Consider the following 22,240-nt stretch of genomic DNA (forward strand, 5'->3'; position numbering starts at 1 on the left):
GAAACACGAAAATACCCAGCATGCTTCCTCCGAAAGCGGCGTATGGCTGCCTAAATGGCGGGGTAAAAACGGTCATACACGTAAAAGCCGTGTGAGTTTCAGCCCATGAACGAACAAACAAAAGACCCCCCCAATTTTAAACTTCCCCAGTTTATTTTAAACTTCCCCACTTTTAAACTTCCCCCTTTTTAAAACCTTGATTTTTCAGATTTTCTGTGCACAACCTCTGTAAATTTAGCCCCATTTTAAGATTCCCTCCATTTTAAGTTCTGATTTTTTAGAGTTTGAGAGGTCTTAAAAGGGGGGTTCCACTGTTTTTCCTTTCACGTTGATATTTTACTGCAAGTAGCTTACACTGTCTGACAGTTAACTGCTTTTTGTTCCAGCTTGACCTGAAGCCGGTCGGCAGGATAGAGATACAGATACGCTTCTTCAGAGAGGACGTTAACGACGGTGAGGTTTCTACTGATGGTGAGATTCTTATTCGTTCATACCTTGCAAGTGTATATGTGACCCTCCACCACGGAATGAGTCGCATGTCACATTTGCATGATTTTCATATTTTTACATTTTCCTAAAGATGTTTTTATGCTCTATCCAGTGGTGAAAACCGTTTTAGAAAAGAGCGAACACTTGTCGAGTTATAAGCCTGTGACTAAGGTGACCCTCACACTGTTACTACTGATGGGGTCTATGTCGACCAAAAGAGTGGGATTCCCTGTAGGTGGAGTTCCTGGAGGGGGATTCCCTGTATACAGGGAATACCACAGGATTTAGTTCCTGTAGCGTGTCGCTGATATCGCTGAAAGTCACAAGATGCTTGGCGACATCGGTAGAATTTGATGTTTTTTAAATCTTTTTTGATATTTCTTAGAAATTCGAGTATGGTTTGCAAGTTTTATTGAAAAACTCCGCCCTGTGGGATTCCCTGTATACAGGGAATCCCCCTCCAGGAACTCCACCTGCAGGGAATCCCACTCTTTTGGTCGACATAGACATAGACCCCATCAGCGTTACTAGACATCCCCCAGACTTATATTAAGCCTAGCGCAGAACCCCGCAAGGTGACATGCGACTCATTCCGTGGTGGAGGGTCATCACATATACAGTTGGGTTCAGGAAGGGGGATTGTTTTTGCAGTGTTAAATAAGAATGTTCTCTTTATTTTATATAAAAGACATTCTGATTGGCCATGCAGACTAAGCTAGATTTTGCTATTTTTAAGAAATATTTTTGTATGTGTGTACTTCACGAGTTTTAGAAATATTATATTAAACTCTGTCAGGACTGTGTATGGGTTGTGATAGAGTGAATTATTCCCTAGCTTTTTCTCGGACAAACTTATGACTATTGTGTCACATGGGAAAACTTTCCCAAATGACATTATAGGCCAGTCACTAGCGAGGGTGTGTGTCTCATACACGTGTTCAAGAACCACGTGTCGTAAGTTTGTCCTTGAATAAGCAAGGGCATTCACTCTTTCACAACCCATACAAACCGGACAGTTATTTCCCAAATTCGTCTATTTGACCAAATTTGGCCTTGTTTTTACTTATTTTTGGATGGTGCTGATATATTCAGTCAATCAGTGTTGCCCTTCTTGTTTGCGTACAGGGATGCAGTCCCCATTGAATGAAAAACCCTTGGGCATGGGTGGTATTGTGCGCAGAGGTGCCATGAAACAGCAGAAAGTTCATGAGGTCAAGGGTCACAAGTTCATCGCCAAGTTCTTCAGACAACCATCTTTTTGTTCATTCTGCACAGAATTCTTGTGGTGAGTGTATGTAATAAAAAGCCCCCGAAATCAGCGTATAGCTGCCTGAATGGCGGGGTAAAAACGGTCATACACGTAAAAACCCACTCATGCAAAAACATAAGTGAATGTTGAAGTTTCAGGCCATGAACGAAGAGGAAGAAGAAGTAATAATAAGAATTCTGTATTCTGTTACTGTAGTCAAGACCTGTATAATTGCTTGCAAATCGAACTTGATGCAGTACATTAACTGCAGCATCTTATACAGCATAATTGTTAAACAACTTTCACAAAAATGAATTGGAAAAATTACAGAAACAAAGACAACAAAAAACATGAACAAACAATTGAAAACTGATGGGTAGACAGAACCAATAGATGAAGGAAATCCCTTTTAAAAACTTGGCTTTTTTTATATTTAGATTCTTTTGAAAGTCGTTCAAACTCTGCTGTTTGAATGCGTATTTAAAATAAAAAGAAGCTTAAAAACATCTGCTGGATGAAATAAATTAAAACAAATGATTGTGTCAGATACATCATACCTGTGATTTTATCTTGAACCAGAAAGAATTCAAATTTGAATTGATAAGTTTGAAGTCAACATGATTTGTGTGGTATATTCTGCTGCATATGCTTCATGCATGAGTGTTTTTGATTTCTTCTACAGGGGACTCACCAGACAGGGTTATCAGTGTAAAGGTATGATGCAATTTCATATACATTGTGTGTGTGTGTGTGTGTGTGTGTGTGTGTGTGTGTGTGTGTGTGTGTGTGTGTCGGAGCCAAAAGTAAGCTTTCTATCATTAACAAAAGAGGGGATGTGCTGAGGAAATGTGCAGCATGTAATGCAGCGTACGGTTTGTATGACTATGAGTGATGATCGACATGACGGGGAATCGAGACGAGGGTTGTGGTGTATGTATGTGCGTGTGTGTGTGTGTGTAGAGCGATTCAGAGAAAACTACTGGACGGCTCTTCATGAATTTCACATAAGAGGTCCTTAGTATGATATCCCCGGACGTTTTTTTCATTTTTTCGATAAATGTCTTTGATCGATGACGTCATATCCGTCTTTTTGTGAAAGTTGAGGCCGCACTGTCACGCCCTCATTTTTGAATCAAATTGATTGAAATTTGGTCAAGCAATCTTCGACAAAGTCCGGACTATGGTATTGAATTTCAGCTCCCCAGCGTAAAAATTAGGTAATTAGTTTGTTCATTAAAGTTGTCATTAATATCGAATTTTCACTAACAGATTAAAAAATGATTGCATCGTATTCCACAATTTCTCCTGATTTCAAAAACATGTACATATGTCATGTTTACTATAAAAATGTGCTCAGAATTACAGAAAATAGGTTTAAGTAAGTAAGTACTGCGTTCGCGCGCTACGAGTATGACCCGTCTCGGTTTTTCGATGTGGTTATATCGCTTCACGCGACTTGTTTGTATTTGAGTTCTGTCCCTGGAATAAATCTAACAGCCGCAAAGTAATCTTTGGGTGTTCTGACCACCTAAGAGCAGCGCCTGTTAAGACTTGATTTTCTCAGATTTTTGGAGGTCCTTACAAGGAGGGTTTCACTGTATAGTCTACAATTCCAAGAAGCTTCATTCTGTCAGAATCTTAACCTTTTTTATAAGTTGTGTTTCGGTCAGTTTAAAATTAAGTCATTAATTATTTATCCTCTTGTTTGTGATCAGAAGACAGCTTGATATTGATGTTAGTAAAAATCGTAAACAAATTAGGCAGAACGATATTTGTGACCCTCCACCACGAAATGAGTCGCATGTCACCTTTGCATGATTTTCATATTTTTACATTTTCCTAAAGAGTTTTGTATGCTCTATCCAGTGATGAAAACCGTTTTAGAAAAGAGCGAAAACTGTTTGAGTTATAAGTCTGTGACTAAGGTGACCCAGACTGTTACCAGACACTCCCCGGACTTATATTGAGCAGAACCGCGCGAGGTGACATGCGACTCATTTCGTGGTGGAGGGTCACATTTAAAAACACTTGTAATACACATGTGGTATGCATTTAGATCGCTTACTTCCCTTTCTTTATGAGAATTATATTGATGTTTGTGTTTTGTTTTCTGTTGACAGTGTGTCATTGTGCAGTACATAAAAAGTGTCATGACAAAATCCTGGGCAGATGTCCTGGCAGTGCCAAAGAAAGCAGGGAAACCATGGTGAGTTTTAACTCGTTGTCTCCCAGGTACGGATATATCCGTACCCCCACTCATATGGCTCTATCTGACCAGGAACGGATATATCCGCTCAGACTGTTAGCTTCAGTCGCTTCCTGTAACGTCGATCTAACGTCTGCATTCCAGCGTGTTGATACACAGTTTCTACACCGTTACTACAATTCTAAGTAACCTGCTGTAGCACAGCTGGTCTCGGCTAAAAAAAAAAGCTTGGTCAACATATAGGTGGGGTAGAAAGTGTTAAAGAAAGAGGATTAGTGGAGAGAGAAAGAAAGAGAGGAGAGAGAGACAGAATAAGACAGAGAGAGAGAGAGAGAGAGCTAAATTCCAAATCAAATCAAATTTTATTTTACAAGGGTTATAAGCATTACAAACGAGCTTTTTATCAACCACTCTCAGAGAGAGGGAGAGAGAGAGACTGGGACGACATTTGATTTGTGTTGTTATGTAGTTGGCAGCTTCTTCTGACTGAATTTGTCTGTGTACTTGGATGATGACGCGTTTCTATGTCCTCATAATCTCAGGTATGGGAATTCCAAAATAGAAAAAACTCTGAAAATAGGCTGAGGTCCAGGGCCTAGGCCCCGGCAGGGTACAGGGGCAGAGCCCCGTTGGGGGACTAGGGGGGCAAAGCTCCCCGGAAGGAAAACGAATTTTAGCATTTTAGACCAATATTTTGATAGTTCTCGTGTAAGCAAATAATGAATAGAGAGACTATATAGTATACATATAATTTAATTTACCTTTTTTTTTGCTGTGGACAATTTTTTATTTTTGCTGAAACGTAATTTCCTTTGCGGAAATCCACGATTTCGCGGACAATTCCCATGCCTGAATCTACATGTGTTTTTGCCTGCTTGCTTTTGTTATACATTGATACCTGCAAGATGATCTGGCCCCTCTAGTGAGAGGATGCCTCCCAATAAAGGACTCTCTTTCTGTTGTCCGGTTGTCTATTAACTAATTGACCTGTCATGAAAGGACATCTGAAATGCAGAGGAACATTTTAGCTGTTCTGAAGGGTGTCCTTTTGTAACAGGTACCACTTTATTTGTTCCCCCCACTGTGTTTTTGTTTTTTGTTTTTGGTTCAAACAAAGAATAATGTGTTTTAATGGTGAGCCTGATTTCAGATGTTGACAGAGCGGTTCAACATCAATGTTCCTCATCGCTTCAAGAGCAACAACTATATGTCCCCGACTTTCTGTGATCACTGCGGCTCCTTGCTGTTTGGTCTCTTCAAGCAAGGCGTCAAGTGTGAAAGTAAGTGTAGAGTTTTCATTCTTTTTTTTTTCATTACTTTTTTGTCCCATATTGCAGAGAAATTTGGGTCGCTTCCTCCCAGTGGAAAGCTAGCAACAAAAAAGTCACTCTACCCAGGTGTGTGTGTGTTTAGGTGTATCAGCCACCTGCACCTATGGCAGAATGACCAAGGTCTTTTACGTGCCACTGTGGTGACACGGGGTGGAACATGGATACCGTCTCTGGGTCTGCACATAAAGTTGACCCGTGTCTGGGCCCCCCTGTTTTATGCTTGACTTTGACACATTTACCCAGTTTCTTGGTTTGCTATTGGCTGCACGTGCACAGAACATATAATACATATGAGATGTCTGGCAGAAAGTATGTCCAACATATGCATTTTTTTAGACCTGATGGACAATTAAAGCCCCCAGTTCAGTTCAGCAGAAAGTCACATAGGTTGATTTTTGGGGGAATTTTTTTGTCCTGTTACAATGATTACACATTAGCAGGTATAGATATGGGATTGCCTAAATGTGTAAACACACAGTCAAAGTTCTTAATAGACAAATTTGGGAAATAACTCTGTCGGGTTTGTATGGGTTGTGAAAGAGTGAATACCCTTGAGTTTTCTCTGACGAATAAAGTCACTTGTGCTCCTGTCCACATGTCATGTTTCCCACACACCCCTCGCTAGTGATTGGCTCCTCCTTTGTCTGATAAAAAATCAAGGGTATTCACTTGTTCACAACCCAGACAAACCTGAGAGTTATTTTCGGAATTTGTCTATTACTTGTTGCAAAGTTAGAACTTTTCAACTGATAGTGTTGAATGTTTAACATTCTAGTGTGTATTTATGCTAACGTTCTCGCAGTGTTGTCAAGACTCACTGCCAATGTCAGAACCTGATGTTATAATCTCATGTTAAGGTTGTTCTGGGGTGGGCGTGAACAAACAGACACCTGCACTTCTAGAAGTGCATGGTTTTGCAATATCAAGTCATCGATTGCATGATGTTTGTGGCATCTGAACAGTCACCCATAATAATTACTAGCAGTCAGACCTGGCTTTGCCCGGGTGTTAGCAAAGCCCTGAAAGAAAAATTCCAAATCAAACATTTGGGGGAAATGAGAATGACACGGAATGCTGGAATGATGAGTTACCTCCCTTCGATCGGTATCAAAGCATGACTTACCTCCCTTGCACTATTATACTAGGCTGTATTAATTAATGGGGAGGGTCATTACCCGAGGAAGGAAACAATGTCTCGAGAAGCTTAAACCCAGGTGCACGTCTGTGGCTCCAGGGCAGTGTGCATGCACACAATCTTGTGCTTATCTTTTGCCATCTCTGAGCTATGGCGACCACAGACACACACACACACACACACACACACACACACACACACACACACACACACACACACACATATCCATTTTTATATAATAGTATATAGATTAGTACTGTTGTTGTATAAGCTTGTATTTGTGCTGTCCAATAGTGTGTGGCATCAATATTCACCGGCTGTGCCAGAACCTGTTACCCAACCTGTGCGACGTAACAACTGTTGTTATAAGCTTGTATTTCTGTTGTCTTATGGTGTGCAGCATCAACAGTCACCGGCGTTGTCAGAACTGTTGTTATAAGCTTGTATTTCTGTTGTCTTATGGTGTGCAGCATCAACAGTCACCGGCGTTGTCAGAACTGTTGTTATAAGCTTGTATTTCTGTTGTCTTATGGTGTGCAGCATCAACAGTCACCGGCGTTGTCAGAACTGAGGGCCCCAAAGGGTTAAAATCGTGATCGTGATTGGCGTTTTTTTACCTTTCTGTGACCATGATTGCAGAAATTTCCATTTCTGTGATCGTGATGGGACTTGCCCGTGATCCGTGATGACAAAAAAATCAAGTCTCGTGATCGTGATCGTCATTTGTTTTCGTGATCGTGATGGGCATTATTGCAAAGCATTTTATTTTCAACGTACATTTTTCACAGCTGTATCACTCTATGATCCTCTATTCGTCAAGGTGTTTGTGATCGTGAAAACAAAAATCAAGGTAACTGTGATCGTGAAAGCTAAAATTTCCCTTCCCGTGATCGTGATGATACCCCCCCTTTGAGGCCCTCAGAACTGTTGTTTTAAGGTTGTTTTTACATTTAGTCAAGTTTTGACTAAATGTTTTAACGTAGAGGGGGGAATCGAGACGAGGGTCGTGGTGTATGTGTGTGTGTGTGTGTGTGTGTGTGTGTGCGTGTGTGTAGAGCGATTCAGACCAAACTACTGGACCGATCTTTATGAAATTTGACATGAGAGTTCCTGGGTATGATATCCCCATACGTTTTTTCATTTTTTTGATAAATGTCTTTGATGACGTCATATCCGGCTTTTTGTGAAAGTTGAGGCGGCACTGTCACGCCCTCATTTTTCAACCAAATTGGTTGAAATTTTGGTCAAGTAATCTTCGACGAAGCCCGGACTTCGGTATTGCATTTCAGCTTGGTGGCTTAAAAATTAATTAATGACTTTGGTCATTAAAAATCTGAAAATTGTCGATCCAAATTTACGTTCATCTTATTCTCCATCATTTGCTGATTCCAAAAACATATAAATATGTTATATTTGGATTAAAAACAAGCTCTGAAAATTAAATATATAAAAATTACTATCAAAATTAAATTTTCGAAATCAATTTAAAAACACTTTCATCCTATTCCTTGTCGGTTCCTGATTCCAAAAACATATAGATATGATATGTTTGGTTTAAAAACACGCTCAGAAAGTTAAAAGGAAGAGAGGTACAGAAAAGCTATCGTTCTCAGCGCAAGTACTACCCTGCTCTTCTTGTCAATTTCACTGCTTTTGCCGTGAGCGGTGGACTGACGATGCTACGAGTATACGGTCTTGCTGCGTTGCATTGCGTTCAGTTTCATTCTGTGAGTTCGACAGCTACTTGACTAAATGTTGTATTTTCGCCTTACGCGACTTGTTGTGTTGTCTTATAGTGTGTGGCATCAACAGTCACCGGCGGTGCTGCAACCTATTGCCCAACCTGTGCGGCGTCAACCAGAAGATGCTGGCGGAGGCACTGCAGCAGGTCAAGGTGTCATCTGGCCGTACGCGCCCGACGCTGAACAGAGGATCTGCCGCTATGGTGAGACTTTATTGTTTCGTAAGGGTGATAGTCACTAGTTTGATTAATGCTTTGAATCTCATTTAATGTACCTTTTTGGGGGAATACAAAGCACTTTTCTGCGCAAGGCGCGACCCGAATTTTAGCTTAAAATGTGAAAAACCTGCCTAGGTGCTTTCAGTGAATTCAATTTAATTGTATTCAATTCAATTCAGTTCGATACAATACAACTTTTATCATCTGAATGAAAAACAACAAAAATTGGTATTGGTATTGGGCGCCTTACAAAAGGAAATACAGGGAGGTAACAAACATCTCTCTAATGAAAGGCAGCGCCTGCAGTGAAAGGAAATTTTTTGGCTTGCCCCAAGGGTGTCCTTAAATCACAGGTACTACTGTACAGTTCAGAGACATCCTGCTTGCTGCCGCACGCACAGAGAAAATTTTTCCCTCTTTATCTTCACTGCGCTGGCTGCAAAATCCCTCATGCGGAGGTGTTTTCAGACAGGCCAGACACAGGTTGTCCCAGAGGTGTGTACGTTATTCAAAGAAAAGAGGAGGTTTTTTGCGAAAGTTTGATCGAATCCTATTCACTCAACCAGTCAACCTGCGCAGGCGATCGATTAATGCGCGGTTGTATAGTTCCGTGCAAATCATTCCATTCTGTTAACACTTCTTGTCAGTTTTCCTATTTTGGACTAAAATCAAGTACACAGATATGCTGTTATTCTGCTGTGGCGGCAAAGGCAGATATTGTGTGTTCTGTATATGTTTTGGTAACGCTTAGGATAATGTTCTTTGGTCAAATGGGACTAGCAGACGAACGTTTGCACCCGTGTTCCAACGTTAAAAACTGTATGAAGTTCAGTTTTCTGGGGAAAATAGTGTATGAAACCGCTTTATGTTGTTTAAATTGATGAGATGTGTGCATTTGGTTGCGTGTGATCTGTTTATTAAATGAAATATTGTTGAAAACTGACCGTCGGATTGCAGTCTGTTGTCGAAGAAACTGAGTGAAAAGAAGGGGAACTACTCTTGTCGCTAGACAAAGTATGAGTTACTTACCTTGCGGGAAATTGCTTGTGATGAACGTTTGAGCACGGCAGATCTAGATTCAGAAAACAACCGAACTCATGGATTTTATATAGAGATTCATGTGTTCAGGCCTGTAGTTGTTAATTTAAATGCTGTATGTTTGTATTGTTTGCTCCAGAGGTGTATACTTCGTACATTAGAGCGTTCGGAACTTTTCAGTCGCAAAAAGTAGTACCGAAACAGAACAACTTCTCAACCCATTGCACTATCGAGGATTCAGGCTGTTGCTGGGTCGTTATTTGTTTGGTTGCTGGGTCATTATCGAAAAATAACTACCCCCACAAGTTTACAGAGGTAAAGAAGCAGAGGGGGGAATAAGAGAATCATATACTTGTTATTGCTGTTGTTACTCATACCTTACCTTGTCACCACTGTCGACAGGACGACTCCCAGGACCAAGAGGACGAGCAGAGTGACGACAGTGACGACGAGTCCTACCAGCAGATGTGGGATGACACCTGCAAGACCGCTGCTGTCACCCCCGCCCCCACCGTCATGCGCAAGTTCACACCGGAGGACTTCAACTTCCTCAAAGTCCTCGGCAAAGGCAGCTTCGGAAAGGTAAACACTTTTTGAGAAGTTTTGTTTTGTTTTGTTAGGTGAAAACTTTGTGGGAAGTGTATTTTTTTAAATGTTTTTGTTTGGGACTTTTTTAATTTTTTTTGTGCTGTTCACTCATTATTCTTTGTTTGAACACAAAAAAAATCAAAAAAAATATGAGGCAAACAAGAAGGGTTGAAGTAGCCTGCATGCAAATCAAATAAGGTCATTAAAGAAATAAAATTTAAAAAAAACATCTCCCTTTTTCTGACCTTGCATTTTTTAGATTTTCTTTTCATAGCCTCTGTAAGTAAATTAACCTCCTTTAAGACTCCCTCCTTTCTGAGACCTGTTCTTTCTTTCTTTATTTGGTGTTTAACGTCGTTTTCAACCACGAAGGTTATATCGCGACGGGGAAAGAGGGGAAGATGGGATAGAGCCACTTTTAATTGTTTCTTGTTCACAAAAGCACTAATCAAAAAATTGCTCCAGGGGCTTGCAACGTAGTACAAAATATTACCTTACTGGGCGAATGCAAGTTTCCAGTACAAAGGACTTAACATTTCTTACATACTGCTTGACTAAAATCTTTACAAACATTGACTATATTCTATACAAGAAACACTTAACAAGGGTAAAAGGAGAAACAGAATCTGTTAGTCGCCTCTTACGACATGCTGGGGAGCATCGGGTAAATTCTTCCCCCTAACCCGCGGGGGGTTCTGAGACCTGGATTTTCTCAACATTTTAAGGGTCTTATAAGGAGGGTTCCACTGTAATGCAGTGCACAGCAGACACTGAACTTACCTTTTGCGTGTGATTTCAGGTGATGCTGGCAGAGACCAAGGCAGGAGGGAAGTTCTTTGCCATCAAGGCGCTGAACTTACCTTTTGCACGTGATTTCAGGTGATGCTAGCAGAGACCAAGGCAGGAGGGAAGTTCTTTGCAATCAAGGTGCTGAACTTACCTTTTGCACGTGATTTCAGGTGATGCTAGCAGAGACCAAGGCAGGAGGGAAGTTCTTAAAATGCCATCAAGGTGCTGAGCTTACCTTTTGCGTGTGATTTCAGGTGATGCTGGCAGAGACCAAGGCAGGAGGGAAGTTCTTTGCCATCAAGGCGCTGAAGAAAGACGTTGTTCTGGAAGACGATGATGTGGAGTGCACCTTGATTGAACGCAGAGTTCTGGCCCTTGGCTGCCGCCACCCCTTCCTCACCCACCTACACAGCACCTTCCAGTCCCCGGTAAGATTGTGTTTCATTTCATCTTTCTCCTCTCCCCCCCTCCTCTTCCTCTTAACAAAAAATAGAAAAGAAAAGCTTCCTCCTAAACCCCCTTCCTGTCCCTGGTAACATTGTATTTCAATTCAACTTCCTCCCCTTCCACCTCGAAAAAAAAGCTTCCTCCTGAACCCCCTCTATCCCCCCCCCCCCACCCCACCCACTCCTCCAGTCCCTTGCTCTGTCTCGATATACAGTGAAAATCCCCCTTCTAAGGCAACACCCCCCTCCTGCGTGAAAGCATGTGTGATTTTTACTATAATGAACACAGTTGGTTTGCTTGCATGTCTGTGGTAATTTACATGTTAATGACATAGAAACAGTCTTGGACAGAAAATGTGAAGTCTGAGAAATGGTATGGATGTGTTCTCAGCATATATCACAAGGTCAAGAAAATAAAGCGCTGTAATATAGATGCAGAATAGCAGTAAATGACAGTAATGTGGAACCAGTCTTCTGGCAATTACAACAGAGACACTAAGAAGTCAACATTGGAACTTCTCATTTGAGACCTCCAAAAATTTGAAAAAAATCAAGAAGGAGTCTTAAAATGGAGGTAAATTTACAGAGGTTATGAAAAAAAAATCTGAAAAATCAATGTCTTAAAGGCACAGTGCAGCTGACAGCCTTTGTTTTGCGTTTTTATTGCAGCTGAGTGCATTTACAGTTCAAAAATCCTCCTATGGTAGTAAAACAAACCCAAAACTACCCAACGACGACATCTGTGAAGCTCGACAGTTTGTTGTTTACGCGAGTGCATAAATTAACCTAGTCATTACGTGGTGTTTGGTCGGAGTTCGATTCAACTGAGTGATTTCGGCCTCCATTTTGTTTTACACAAACTCATGATGACGTCTGACATAGTTTGCTTAGTGACGTGTCTTTTTGTGCATGATGTGGTGATCTACCTGATCTAAATTTAGATCCAAAAATAGGTCAAGACCAGCCGGGTTCGAGTACGAAATTAATTCGTACAAAAATCGCAGTTCTTGACTCTTTGGGTGCAAGTCAATGAAACTTGGTAGTTCTAACGGATAGCTGCCTGAGGTATGACTAAAAGCCCCAGGGGCTCCGTGCACCTGGATTTGACAAGTTCAGTACCTTTAATATGGGGGAGGTCTCAAATTGGGGATCTTAAAAGGGAGGTTCCACTGTATTGAAATGAAGAATTTAACAATTTACTTGTGTGCAATTTGCAGGGCCATCTGTTCTTCGTGATGGAGTACCTGAATGGTGGTGACCTGATGTTCCACATACAGCTCTCTGGAAAGTTTGACTTCCCCCGAGCACAGTGAGTGTTTCTAACATTTTCGAACTAAATTGCTTATCGTTGTGCATTTGTATTTTGGCTTAATTAGTGTGCATTTTTTTCATTGTTTGTTTTAATTGCTACTTTTGAGAAACTGTGAAATCTGTGTTTTAGGTTATTGCCTTTTCTAAAGTGGATACCTTGATGTACAGGGGAATTTGTCATAAAATATATTTTTGGGATTTTTAAAGCAAATTAAGCTATGATTCCATTTTACTCTTTAATTATCCGTCATTGAAAACTCACAATGCAGAAAAATGTGTCAATCGCTTTTCAATGTCTTACTCTGTTGGATAGTGTGTTCAGTCATTGCTGTGGAAGTACAACATTGGTTTGTCAAGCTAGCTATTGCTACATGAAAAGAAGAAATGACAGAAGACCTGTGCATTTCTGCTATTTAAGTACGGCATTTAGAGTAACACAAGATGAAACAAATCTTGACATTCTGTTTCTTTGTTTCAGATTCTATGCAGCTGAGATAGTCTGTGGTCTCCAATTCCTGCATTCCAATGGTATTATATACAGGTGAGCCTTGGCAAATTTTTACATAGCGTGCCATGCTGATGTTTCTGGGGAAGATACTTATATAACGAAGAAGAATGCAAATGATTTAGAAAGAATTTTGTGTGTGAACAAATTTTAGTTTGTTCTGGTTAAGGAATCTCTTCAGGCTGTTTTTAACTGAGCTCGAAGTTGACTTCATGAAGACTTCGCGGAGTCTTTTTAACGAAGATTCAGTGCCAAAGCTAAATTGTGCAGCGAGTTTCATGAAGTAGACTCTGCAAAGTGGACTTCACCAAATTGATATCAGGCTATATCTCACGTCTCTTCTTCTTTCTTCATGGGCTGCAACTCCCACAATCTTTTTAATTATTGACAGTTTTTACCCCGCCATTGAGGCAGCCATACCCACTTTCTGGGGAAGCATGCTGGGTATTTTTGTGTGTCTTATAACCCAACGAACTCTGACATAGGTTAAAGGATCCCCACAAAGGGGGATAATTAAGGCACTGGTAGGTCTGCAAATAAGTTGATCTGTGAATTCGGAAAAATATCCACCCTTAACCCACATGGCGCGGCCGGGATTCGAACATGCGACCTTCCGCATGGGAGGCCGGTATCTTATCCACTAGGCCACTGCGCCTGTAATATCGCATGTAAAAGCTTGGAAAGATAGCATCTTATCCACGAGGCCACTGCACATGTAATATCGCATGTAAAAGCTTGGAAAGATAGCATCTTATCCACAAGGCCACTGCACATGTAATATCGCATGTAAAAGCTTGGAAAGATAGCATCTTATCCACAAGGCCACTGCACATGTAATATCGCATGTAAAAGCTTGGAAAGATAGCATCTTATCCACTAGGCCACTGCGCCCGTAATATCGCATGTAAAAGCTTGGAAAGATAGCATCTTATCCACTAGGCCACTGCGCCTGTAATATCGCATGTAAAAGCTTGGAAAGATAGCATCTTATCCACGAGGCCACTGCACATGTAATATCGCATGTAAAAGCTTGGAAAGATAACATCTCATCCACTAGGCCACTGCACATGTAATAGGGATCGCATGTAAAAGCTTGGAAAGATAGCATCTTATCCACAAGGCCACTGCACATGTAATATCGCATGTAAAAGCTTGGAAAGATAGCAATTCTTATCCACAAGGCCACTGCACATGTAATATCGCATGTAAAAGCTTGGAAAGATAGCATCTTATCCACTGGGCCACTGCACATGTAATAGGGATCGCATGTAAAAGCTTGGAAAGATAGCAATTCTTATCCACAAGGCCACTGCACATGTAATATCGCATGTAAAAGCTTGGAAAGATAGCATCTTATCCACAAGGCCACTGCACATGTAATATCGCATGTAAAAGCTTGGAAAGATAGCATCTTATCCACAAGGCCACTGCACATGTAATAGGGATCGCATGTAAAAGCTTGGAAAGATAGCAATTCTTATCCACAAGGCCACTGCACATGTAATATCGCATGTAAAAGCTTGGAAAGATAGCAATTCTTATCCACAAGGCCACTGCACATGTAATATCGCATGTAAAAGCTTGGAAAGATAGCATCTTATCCACAAGGCCACTGCACCCGTAATATCGCATGTAAAAGCTTGGAAAGATAGCAATTCTTATCCACAAGGCCACTGCACATGTAATATCGCATGTAAAAGCTTGGAAAGATAGCATCTTATCCACAAGGCCACTGCACCCGTAATATGTCATGTAAAAGCTTGGAAAGATATGTGGTGGTGTGCATGATTGTTGACACAGGAAGGACTGTGCCTTCAACATTTTTACTATGCCTCCATCAGAGATCTCAAGCTGGACAACGTGATGCTGGACAAGGACGGTCACATCAAGATCGCTGACTTCGGCATGTGCAAGGAGAAGATCTTTGGCGAGAACCGGGCCACCACGTTCTGTGGAACACCTGACTACATCGCTCCTGAGGTGAGGATCGCGACCCTTTGTTAAGAATCGTGAGAAAAGGAGACATACAGTAGTCCCTTCCATTTCCGGCCCTTTCGTGGGCGTGAACCTACCCGGAGCGGCCAGCTTTCCCATGACTAATGAGTTTTCCTTCTATAATTGACTCTTAATGGCCGTTAACCTGTCTGACGCGGTCAACGGTCACTGATTTTTGCCCTAAGGTGCCCCTCTTACTCGACAGGAGCGGCCACTTAACGGCCACTTGTCACTTTCGCGGGCGAGCGCCTGTGGTGTGTGTGTGTGTGTGTGTGTGTGTGTTGTGTGCACAGACGGCACAGCACGAGCAGACGACATGAATACTTACGCATGCGCAAACTGTAAATACAGACATGCGCATACATGTACATTTACGGCAGTCACTTCCGGATCGATCACAGCTGATGTGAGTTTGAAACACTTGTTTATCTGACACTCAAATACATATATAATAATCCAAACAACACACATAGAAACATACGAAACAATAGCTTAGCCAGGACGATCGAGTTAAACACACAAATAATTAAGATGTATAAACGAAAGCAAAACTAACAGAGACAATGAATCGGCGGCTCGTGGATGATCGCTTTCTTTTCTTCATGAAAACTTGATCGTGTTTTTTGGTTTTTTTTGGAGGAGGAGGGGGCCTGTAATGAACGGCCACCTGATATTTGCGGTCACCTTTGCAATGACTAATCGGTGACCGGATATGGCAGGTACTACTGTACTGTCTTTCATGTGTGTGTACTGTTGCAAGTTTTTGTCAGTCAGATCCGAGATGTCTGTAGTTGGTTCTTCACCTATGTGTTTGTGTGTGTGTGTGTGTGTGTGTAGTCAGACAGAAGTCAAAATGAATTTTAAAGTGTTTTAAAAATTATTGCAATGAACGATGCAATACCTTCAGCTTGCAGTGGTGTGAACGATAATGAAAACTAATAAATTGTTCCATTGGCTTAAAGAATGAATCACTGATGTCATGGCTTTTTCCACTCATTTCTTGATCGATGTCTTGTGCAGATTCTGAAAGGACTGCGGTACAATGCATCAGTGGACTGGTGGTCGTTTGGCGTCCTGCTGTACGAAATGCTGATCGGTCAGTCTCCTTTTCACGGAGATGATGAAGATGATCTATTCCACTCCATTCTGCACGACACGCCGCGATACCCTCACTCTCTGCCTCGAGAGGCAGCGGCCATGCTCAGCTTAGTGAGTATTTGTTTGCCAGGCTTTCTTACCGAAGCATGTTTGTTGGTGTTTGAAGAATATCATATCACAATTCTTTTTTTTATTGATTTATAAAATGTTCCTTCTACTTTTTTATCATACTTCTTTCGGGCAATTTCTCGGGAAAATTTATTTTTTCAAAAGGTTAATTTTAAATCTTCAACTTGCAGCTGTTTGAGCGCAACCCAGTTGACCGCTTGGGTATGCCGGGCAGTGAGCATGGACCAATCAGATCTCAATCGATCTTCCGCGGCATTGACTGGGAGAGGCTGGAGGGCAGGCAGATTCAGCCTCCTTTCAAGCCAAAGATCGTAAGTTTTAAGAAATGTGTTTGTAAAATTAAATAATTATTATCATTCACTGATGTGTACCTCTTTCAGACTGAGACAAGCTTTTTAGCTTTAGATTATACACATATAATTGCATATCACACAAACACTCACAGATGCACACACAGACATACACACACAAACACATGAACTACGCACACACAGCTACACACACACACCCACACACCCTCACACACCCACACAAACTCTCTCTGTACATGTAGACACTCAAGACATCACACACGCACACACAACCTTGAAATCATAATAACAATTCACTGTAACCAAGGCCGCAATTCTCATACTTTCTCATGTCATCCACACACTCTCTCAATTTCTCTTCTTTCTTTTTCAACAGAAACACGAAGCGGACATCTCCAACTTCGACTCTGACTTCACTTCGGAGCGTGCGCAGCTGACACCGACCGACAAAGAACTGCTCAAGACGATGAACCAGCATGTCTTCAAGCGATTCTCCTTCACCTCCGCTGAGGCCATGGATTCTTGATGTCACTCCCCACAATTATCTGCCTGAGACTGTTTGTTTGTTTGTTTGTTCGTTCATGGGCTGAAACTCCCACGGCTTTTACATGTATGACCGTTTTTACCCCGCCATTTAGGCAGCCATACGCCGCTTTCGGAGGAAGCATGCTGGGTATTTTCGTGTTTCTATAACCCACCGAACTCTGACATGGATTACAGGATATTTTTCGTGCGCACTTGGTCTTGTGCTTGCGTGTACACACGGGGGGGTGTTCGGACACCGAGGAGAGTCTGCACACAAAGTTGACTCTGAGAACTAAATCTCTCGCCGAACGTGGGGACGAACTCACGCTGACAGCGGCCAACTGGATACAAATCCAGCGCGCTACCGACTGAGCTACATCCCCGCCCTGCCTGAGACTGTAACCCAGTATATCTTCCAGTCACACCTCACTTGACCCAAGTTTCCAAGTTTTTGTCAGTACAGTGGAACCCCCATTTTAAGATCTCAAAAATCTAGTCTTAAAAAGGAGGGAGTCTTAAAATGGAGGTAAATTTATTTATGAAGAAAATGCCTTAGAAAGGGGAAGTCTTGTATTAGAGGGACTTAAAATGGAGCTAGGTTCCACTGCACGTATTTTTGAAAAAGTTATGGTTCATTTTTGTCTCGGTGAATCATTGATGTTTGATTGAAACAGTTTTTGTTCATGGTTGCACGTGTGACAGGGGAGGCTACCGCTCCTTTCACAGCAGACTCTGCACCCGAGTTGTTGGCCTTTAAGTCAACACCGGTTGATTGTGGAATTCTGTTTGTGATGGGGTCTTGTGGTTTCCGATTGTCTGTATGTCCATGGAAACCTTCGGGTTTGCATAACAGTTTTTATAGGGCTAAGAAATTAGCCCTAACATTATCAATCCTGTTTGATTGCACTTCGCCTCCCGAGGTGATCGTAGTGTTTCGGCACTCGGTTACACACGTACAATGTATTGTTTTCAGCAGAAAGTGCAGTCGAAAAGGAGAACAGCTCCTCCGAAGACTGCCTGTATTGTGGAGTTATTGAAGACAGTTGTACAAGTATAATTTTGTCATTTAAACAAAACTGCAAGTTAAAGTTATGACAGCGCTAACATGGGCAGTGACAATTAAGAGGATTAAATTGATCATCTATAACTGACTGCATTGAATCTTCAACAACTTTTCTGTGTCGTTTGATGTTTTTTTTTATCCACAGTTGAAACTTCTTGTGTTCATTTTACTGACCTTCTGACTGGCATAATCATCCAACAATTGAAAGTCACTCTGGCGTAAACTTCCGTTATTTATCTGTGCTAGTATAAATCCGGAAAGCAACGGTAATGATATTCAACAAGTCTCCAATCTTTTACCTCTTGCAATTTTCTCACAAGCTTGAATGAATGTGAAATATGTGGTTTTGCTGTGCTGAGATAAAATATGAAGATTTGATCATTATTTCACCGCCTTAATCAAACTGAAAATGGCTGTGGTATAAATGGGTGTCAGTCTAAATAACTATTTTGTAATGCACTGATTGTTGTTCATCATGATCACAGATTTTGTAGCCTTGTGTGTAAATAAGTGCGTCAGCCAGCAGGTCTATTTTTACTGTTAATTTTGGTTAGCTTGAGTATTCTAGTCGATTTTTTTTCTGTAGGTTTCTTTTTCAGAGATGTTGTAAGGGGAACACGTAGAGACCAGTATGTTCACTTTCCTTATTATAAAGGCGGACATCCATCTCCAGGAGACCAAGCCTAGTTATAGTGGAAGGCCACAAAGCTATATTTAGCATTGCCAGAACGAGAAACTAGAGTTACATCTGGCATGCGCCGATTAAAAGGATTGGGTTTTTTGGTTAAAAAACATGCTTTGATTAGTTGACTTTTAGCAGCAAGTTGATGATTGTGTTTTAGCGGGAACTTTAAGGCAGATTGAACAACACCGACTAGGTTTTCAGCCTGAATGTGGTTTTAGTAGATGCTGCACGCGACTTGTTTCATCTGTGTTCATAAATGCTGACTTGGGCTTTTTGCAAATTTGTTCTCCACCGACGGGCGCAGTGGCGTGGTGGTAAGACGTCGGCCTCGTAATCGAGAGGTCGGGAGTTCGAGTCCCGGTCGCTGCCGCCTGGTGGGTTAAGAGTGGAGATTTTTCCGATCTCCCAGGTCAACTTATGTGCAGACCTGCTAGTGACTTAACCCCCTTCGTGTGTACACGCAAGCACAAGACCAAGTGCGCACGGAAAAGATCCTGTAATCCATGTCAGAGTTCGGTGGGTTATGGAAACACGAAAATACCCAGCATGCCTACTCAACGAAATCGGAGTGAAGCTGACTATGCTCTCAGAGTATAGTGTGGGGAACCCAAATGGGCAAACGAGCTCACACGTAACCAGACAATTCTGGAACGCTGAAGAAGAAGAAGAAGTTCTCCACTTTTTATATCTACACTTTGCATAATAATTAATTTCAACCTTTTTTCAGTCGTATTATTTTCTGTCAAAAAAAAATTGATTATTGTGGAATATTGCTTCACTTTGTCAGACAGAGCAGATTGTATTTGTTTAATGGCATTTAAGATGTTCTATGTAAGAAACTTAATTCCATCTTTTTAAATGTTCACATATTTCTTTCATCCAAGAATGTTTTCTGGGATCTTCAAAACATGTGATTGTTCTTTTGATTCTGGAATCTCTTGCATTCTCTACATCTGTTGTTTGAGCATATACCCTTCACACTGTGCAAATAGTTGTTGTTTTTTGGACACATGATTTATTGGATTTATAAAATACACATACTGTAACCCCCCCGCGGGTTAGGGGGAGTCCCATATTGGTTGGGACGAGAAAGAATTTACCCGATGCTCCCCAGCATGTCGTAAGAGGCGACTAGCGGATTCTATTTCTCCTTTTATCCTTGTTAAGTGTTTCTTGTATAGAATATAGTCAATTTTTGTAAAGATTTTAGTCAAGCAGGTATGTAAGAAATGTTAAGTCCTTTGTACTGGAAACTTACATTCTCCCAGTAAGGTCATATATTGTACTACGTTGCAAGCCCCTGGAGCAAATTTTTGATTAGTGCTTTTGTGAACAAGAAACAATTGACAAGTGGCTCTATCCCATCTCCCCCCGTCGCGATATAACCTTCGTGGTTGAAAACGACGTTAAACACCAAATAAAAAAAGAAAGAAACACATACTGTATTCCCAACGAGTTGTTATACATGTATTTCACCTATGCACAAAGTGACAGTGTTACGGTATTATTAGCACCCAGGTATTGATGATATGAACATTTTTGAACAATTTTATTTTATTTGTCCTCAGGTGTTTCCCACCAAGCCGTGTATTTTAGTTCCTGCTGTTTATGAGCCTGTATGTGAATATGACACATGATACCATTTTATGTACTGCTAGTTATTCACCTGCTTAATACAAGTTACCCCACCTGCACATACATACAATTCCAGTGTGTGTGTGTGTGTGTGTGTATGTGTGTGTATGTGTGTGTGTGTGTGTGTGTGTGTGTGTGTGTTTCGTTCATCGTGATGAGCTCTCATGAGAAGGCCGGGCGATTGATCAGTCTTCATTAGGATGATGAGTATATTAATATCATGAGTATTATCTATATCTATATACGGCTTGTGTGTGTCTGTCTGTCTGTCTGTCTGTCTGTTCACCATGCACGGCCAAAGTTCTCGATGGATCTGCTTCAAATTTGGTGGGCATATTCAGGTAGACCCCGGACACAATCTGGTCGATGAACATTTTCAACACGTGCTCTCAGCGCGCAGCGCTGAACCGATTTTGCTTTTTCTGTACATCCATTCCCAGTAACTCTTCCTTATCTTCTCCAGTGTTTTGCGCGTTTATCTCCCTTCCTTCGTGTGGTGTCAATCGCGAAGCCGGGTACCCGACTTCGGCTCTATACTTCTTCCCGGCAAAGCCGGGTACCCGGCGAAGCGGGTATATAGTTATACATATAGCTTATTATTCATCCTCAGATTTGTATAATTATACTTAATATTATTGCCTTTATAGTTTATTGCTTATTTGCATCTTCATTCTCAGATTTGGATACTTATGGATTATGTTTGCCGAATTGTTCTAACCAAAAATCTATGCCGAGCAAGAAAAGAAACGCGAAAAATGTCTGCATTGTTTGATTGAAAAAATCACGAGCAATTATAGAGTTAGGATTATCAAACCACAAAAGTTTGATGAAGGCATGTTTGACCTTGCTGTTGTGTGATTATTTGGATGCTGCGACTTTTTCAACACACGGGACAAGCAGGTTTCACGTGAAACACATAATGTGCGCTCGTAGCTGGGGATGATCCCAAAGCGCTGGCATGTGATTTAAACACATGTCAACAGTCTATCACCTTCAGCAATGTTTTGCTGACATTGGAAGCACTGCAGTTATGCTACGCGGTGGAATATTCGCATTACCTCAATAAGACAAGATCGCCAGTTTCTACCACGAGGTCTTCGAGATCGATTCCAAAAAGCCACTGACACTACCAGGAACATAATTGGGAACCACCAGTGTCCAATCAGTGGCCAGACAGCGCGATGAAGACTGACTGCCCAGGACAACAAAGAACGATCCCATAGCGAAGTAGAGTGTTATAAGAACATCTCACCTTTATTTCGATTCGTTTCAATGTCAGGTATTTTAGCTATGCAATTTTCAAATGTAAAGTAAACTTATTTCTAAAGAGAATTCGCGTTTCTTTTGTTGCTCGGTATATATATGTTCATTTATGTGTAAAGCAATGGAATGTAATTAAGTCAACTAAAAGTAATGTGGGATAAAAAAAACAAAATTTTTAAATGGTAAGCTCAGCTGATGACTATCCTGGAAGCAGTTATATTTACATGAGTACATGCAGTCAGATGGTTTTTGATAGCTCATTTTACAAAAATATTGACTTAGGCCACAAAAAAAAATAGGTGTGGTTACGGTAACATAGCCAAAAAAAATAGGGTAGGAAGGTAGGCAATCACTTTTTTTTTTTAAACTTTTCTTTCTAATGTGTACAAATTAAACCTACTTGACAGGGAAATAAGTGTGCGACTCGGGCGCTTTCGCTTTCATTGTGTTTTCTGCACTCGTTTTCTTGGTTTTTGTGGGTTTTTTTTT

General features: G+C 41.2%; 1 protein-coding gene across 1 annotated transcript in view; it reads left to right on the plus strand.

Moving 5' to 3' along the window:
* The window catches only part of LOC138965047 (protein kinase C delta type-like), a 58,943-nt gene extending 40,159 nt beyond the window's left edge, over positions 1 to 18,784 (plus strand). The window contains exons 4-17 of the mRNA XM_070337176.1: positions 387 to 471; positions 1,615 to 1,774; positions 2,421 to 2,452; positions 3,859 to 3,944; positions 5,095 to 5,224; positions 8,207 to 8,355; positions 9,811 to 9,990; positions 11,040 to 11,213; positions 12,449 to 12,540; positions 13,021 to 13,083; positions 14,889 to 15,027; positions 16,063 to 16,251; positions 16,440 to 16,580; positions 16,957 to 18,784. Coding sequence (XP_070193277.1) covers positions 387 to 471; positions 1,615 to 1,774; positions 2,421 to 2,452; positions 3,859 to 3,944; positions 5,095 to 5,224; positions 8,207 to 8,355; positions 9,811 to 9,990; positions 11,040 to 11,213; positions 12,449 to 12,540; positions 13,021 to 13,083; positions 14,889 to 15,027; positions 16,063 to 16,251; positions 16,440 to 16,580; positions 16,957 to 17,106 — 1,770 coding nt within the window. The 3' untranslated portion in view covers positions 17,107 to 18,784. The remainder of the gene's footprint in view (positions 1 to 386; positions 472 to 1,614; positions 1,775 to 2,420; positions 2,453 to 3,858; positions 3,945 to 5,094; positions 5,225 to 8,206; positions 8,356 to 9,810; positions 9,991 to 11,039; positions 11,214 to 12,448; positions 12,541 to 13,020; positions 13,084 to 14,888; positions 15,028 to 16,062; positions 16,252 to 16,439; positions 16,581 to 16,956) is intronic.
* Positions 18,785 to 22,240: the final 3,456 nt, after the last annotated feature.

The sequence above is a fragment of the Littorina saxatilis genome, linkage group LG4 (genome assembly GCF_037325665.1).
Source record: "Littorina saxatilis isolate snail1 linkage group LG4, US_GU_Lsax_2.0, whole genome shotgun sequence".
Classification (NCBI taxonomy): domain Eukaryota; kingdom Metazoa; phylum Mollusca; class Gastropoda; order Littorinimorpha; family Littorinidae; genus Littorina; species Littorina saxatilis.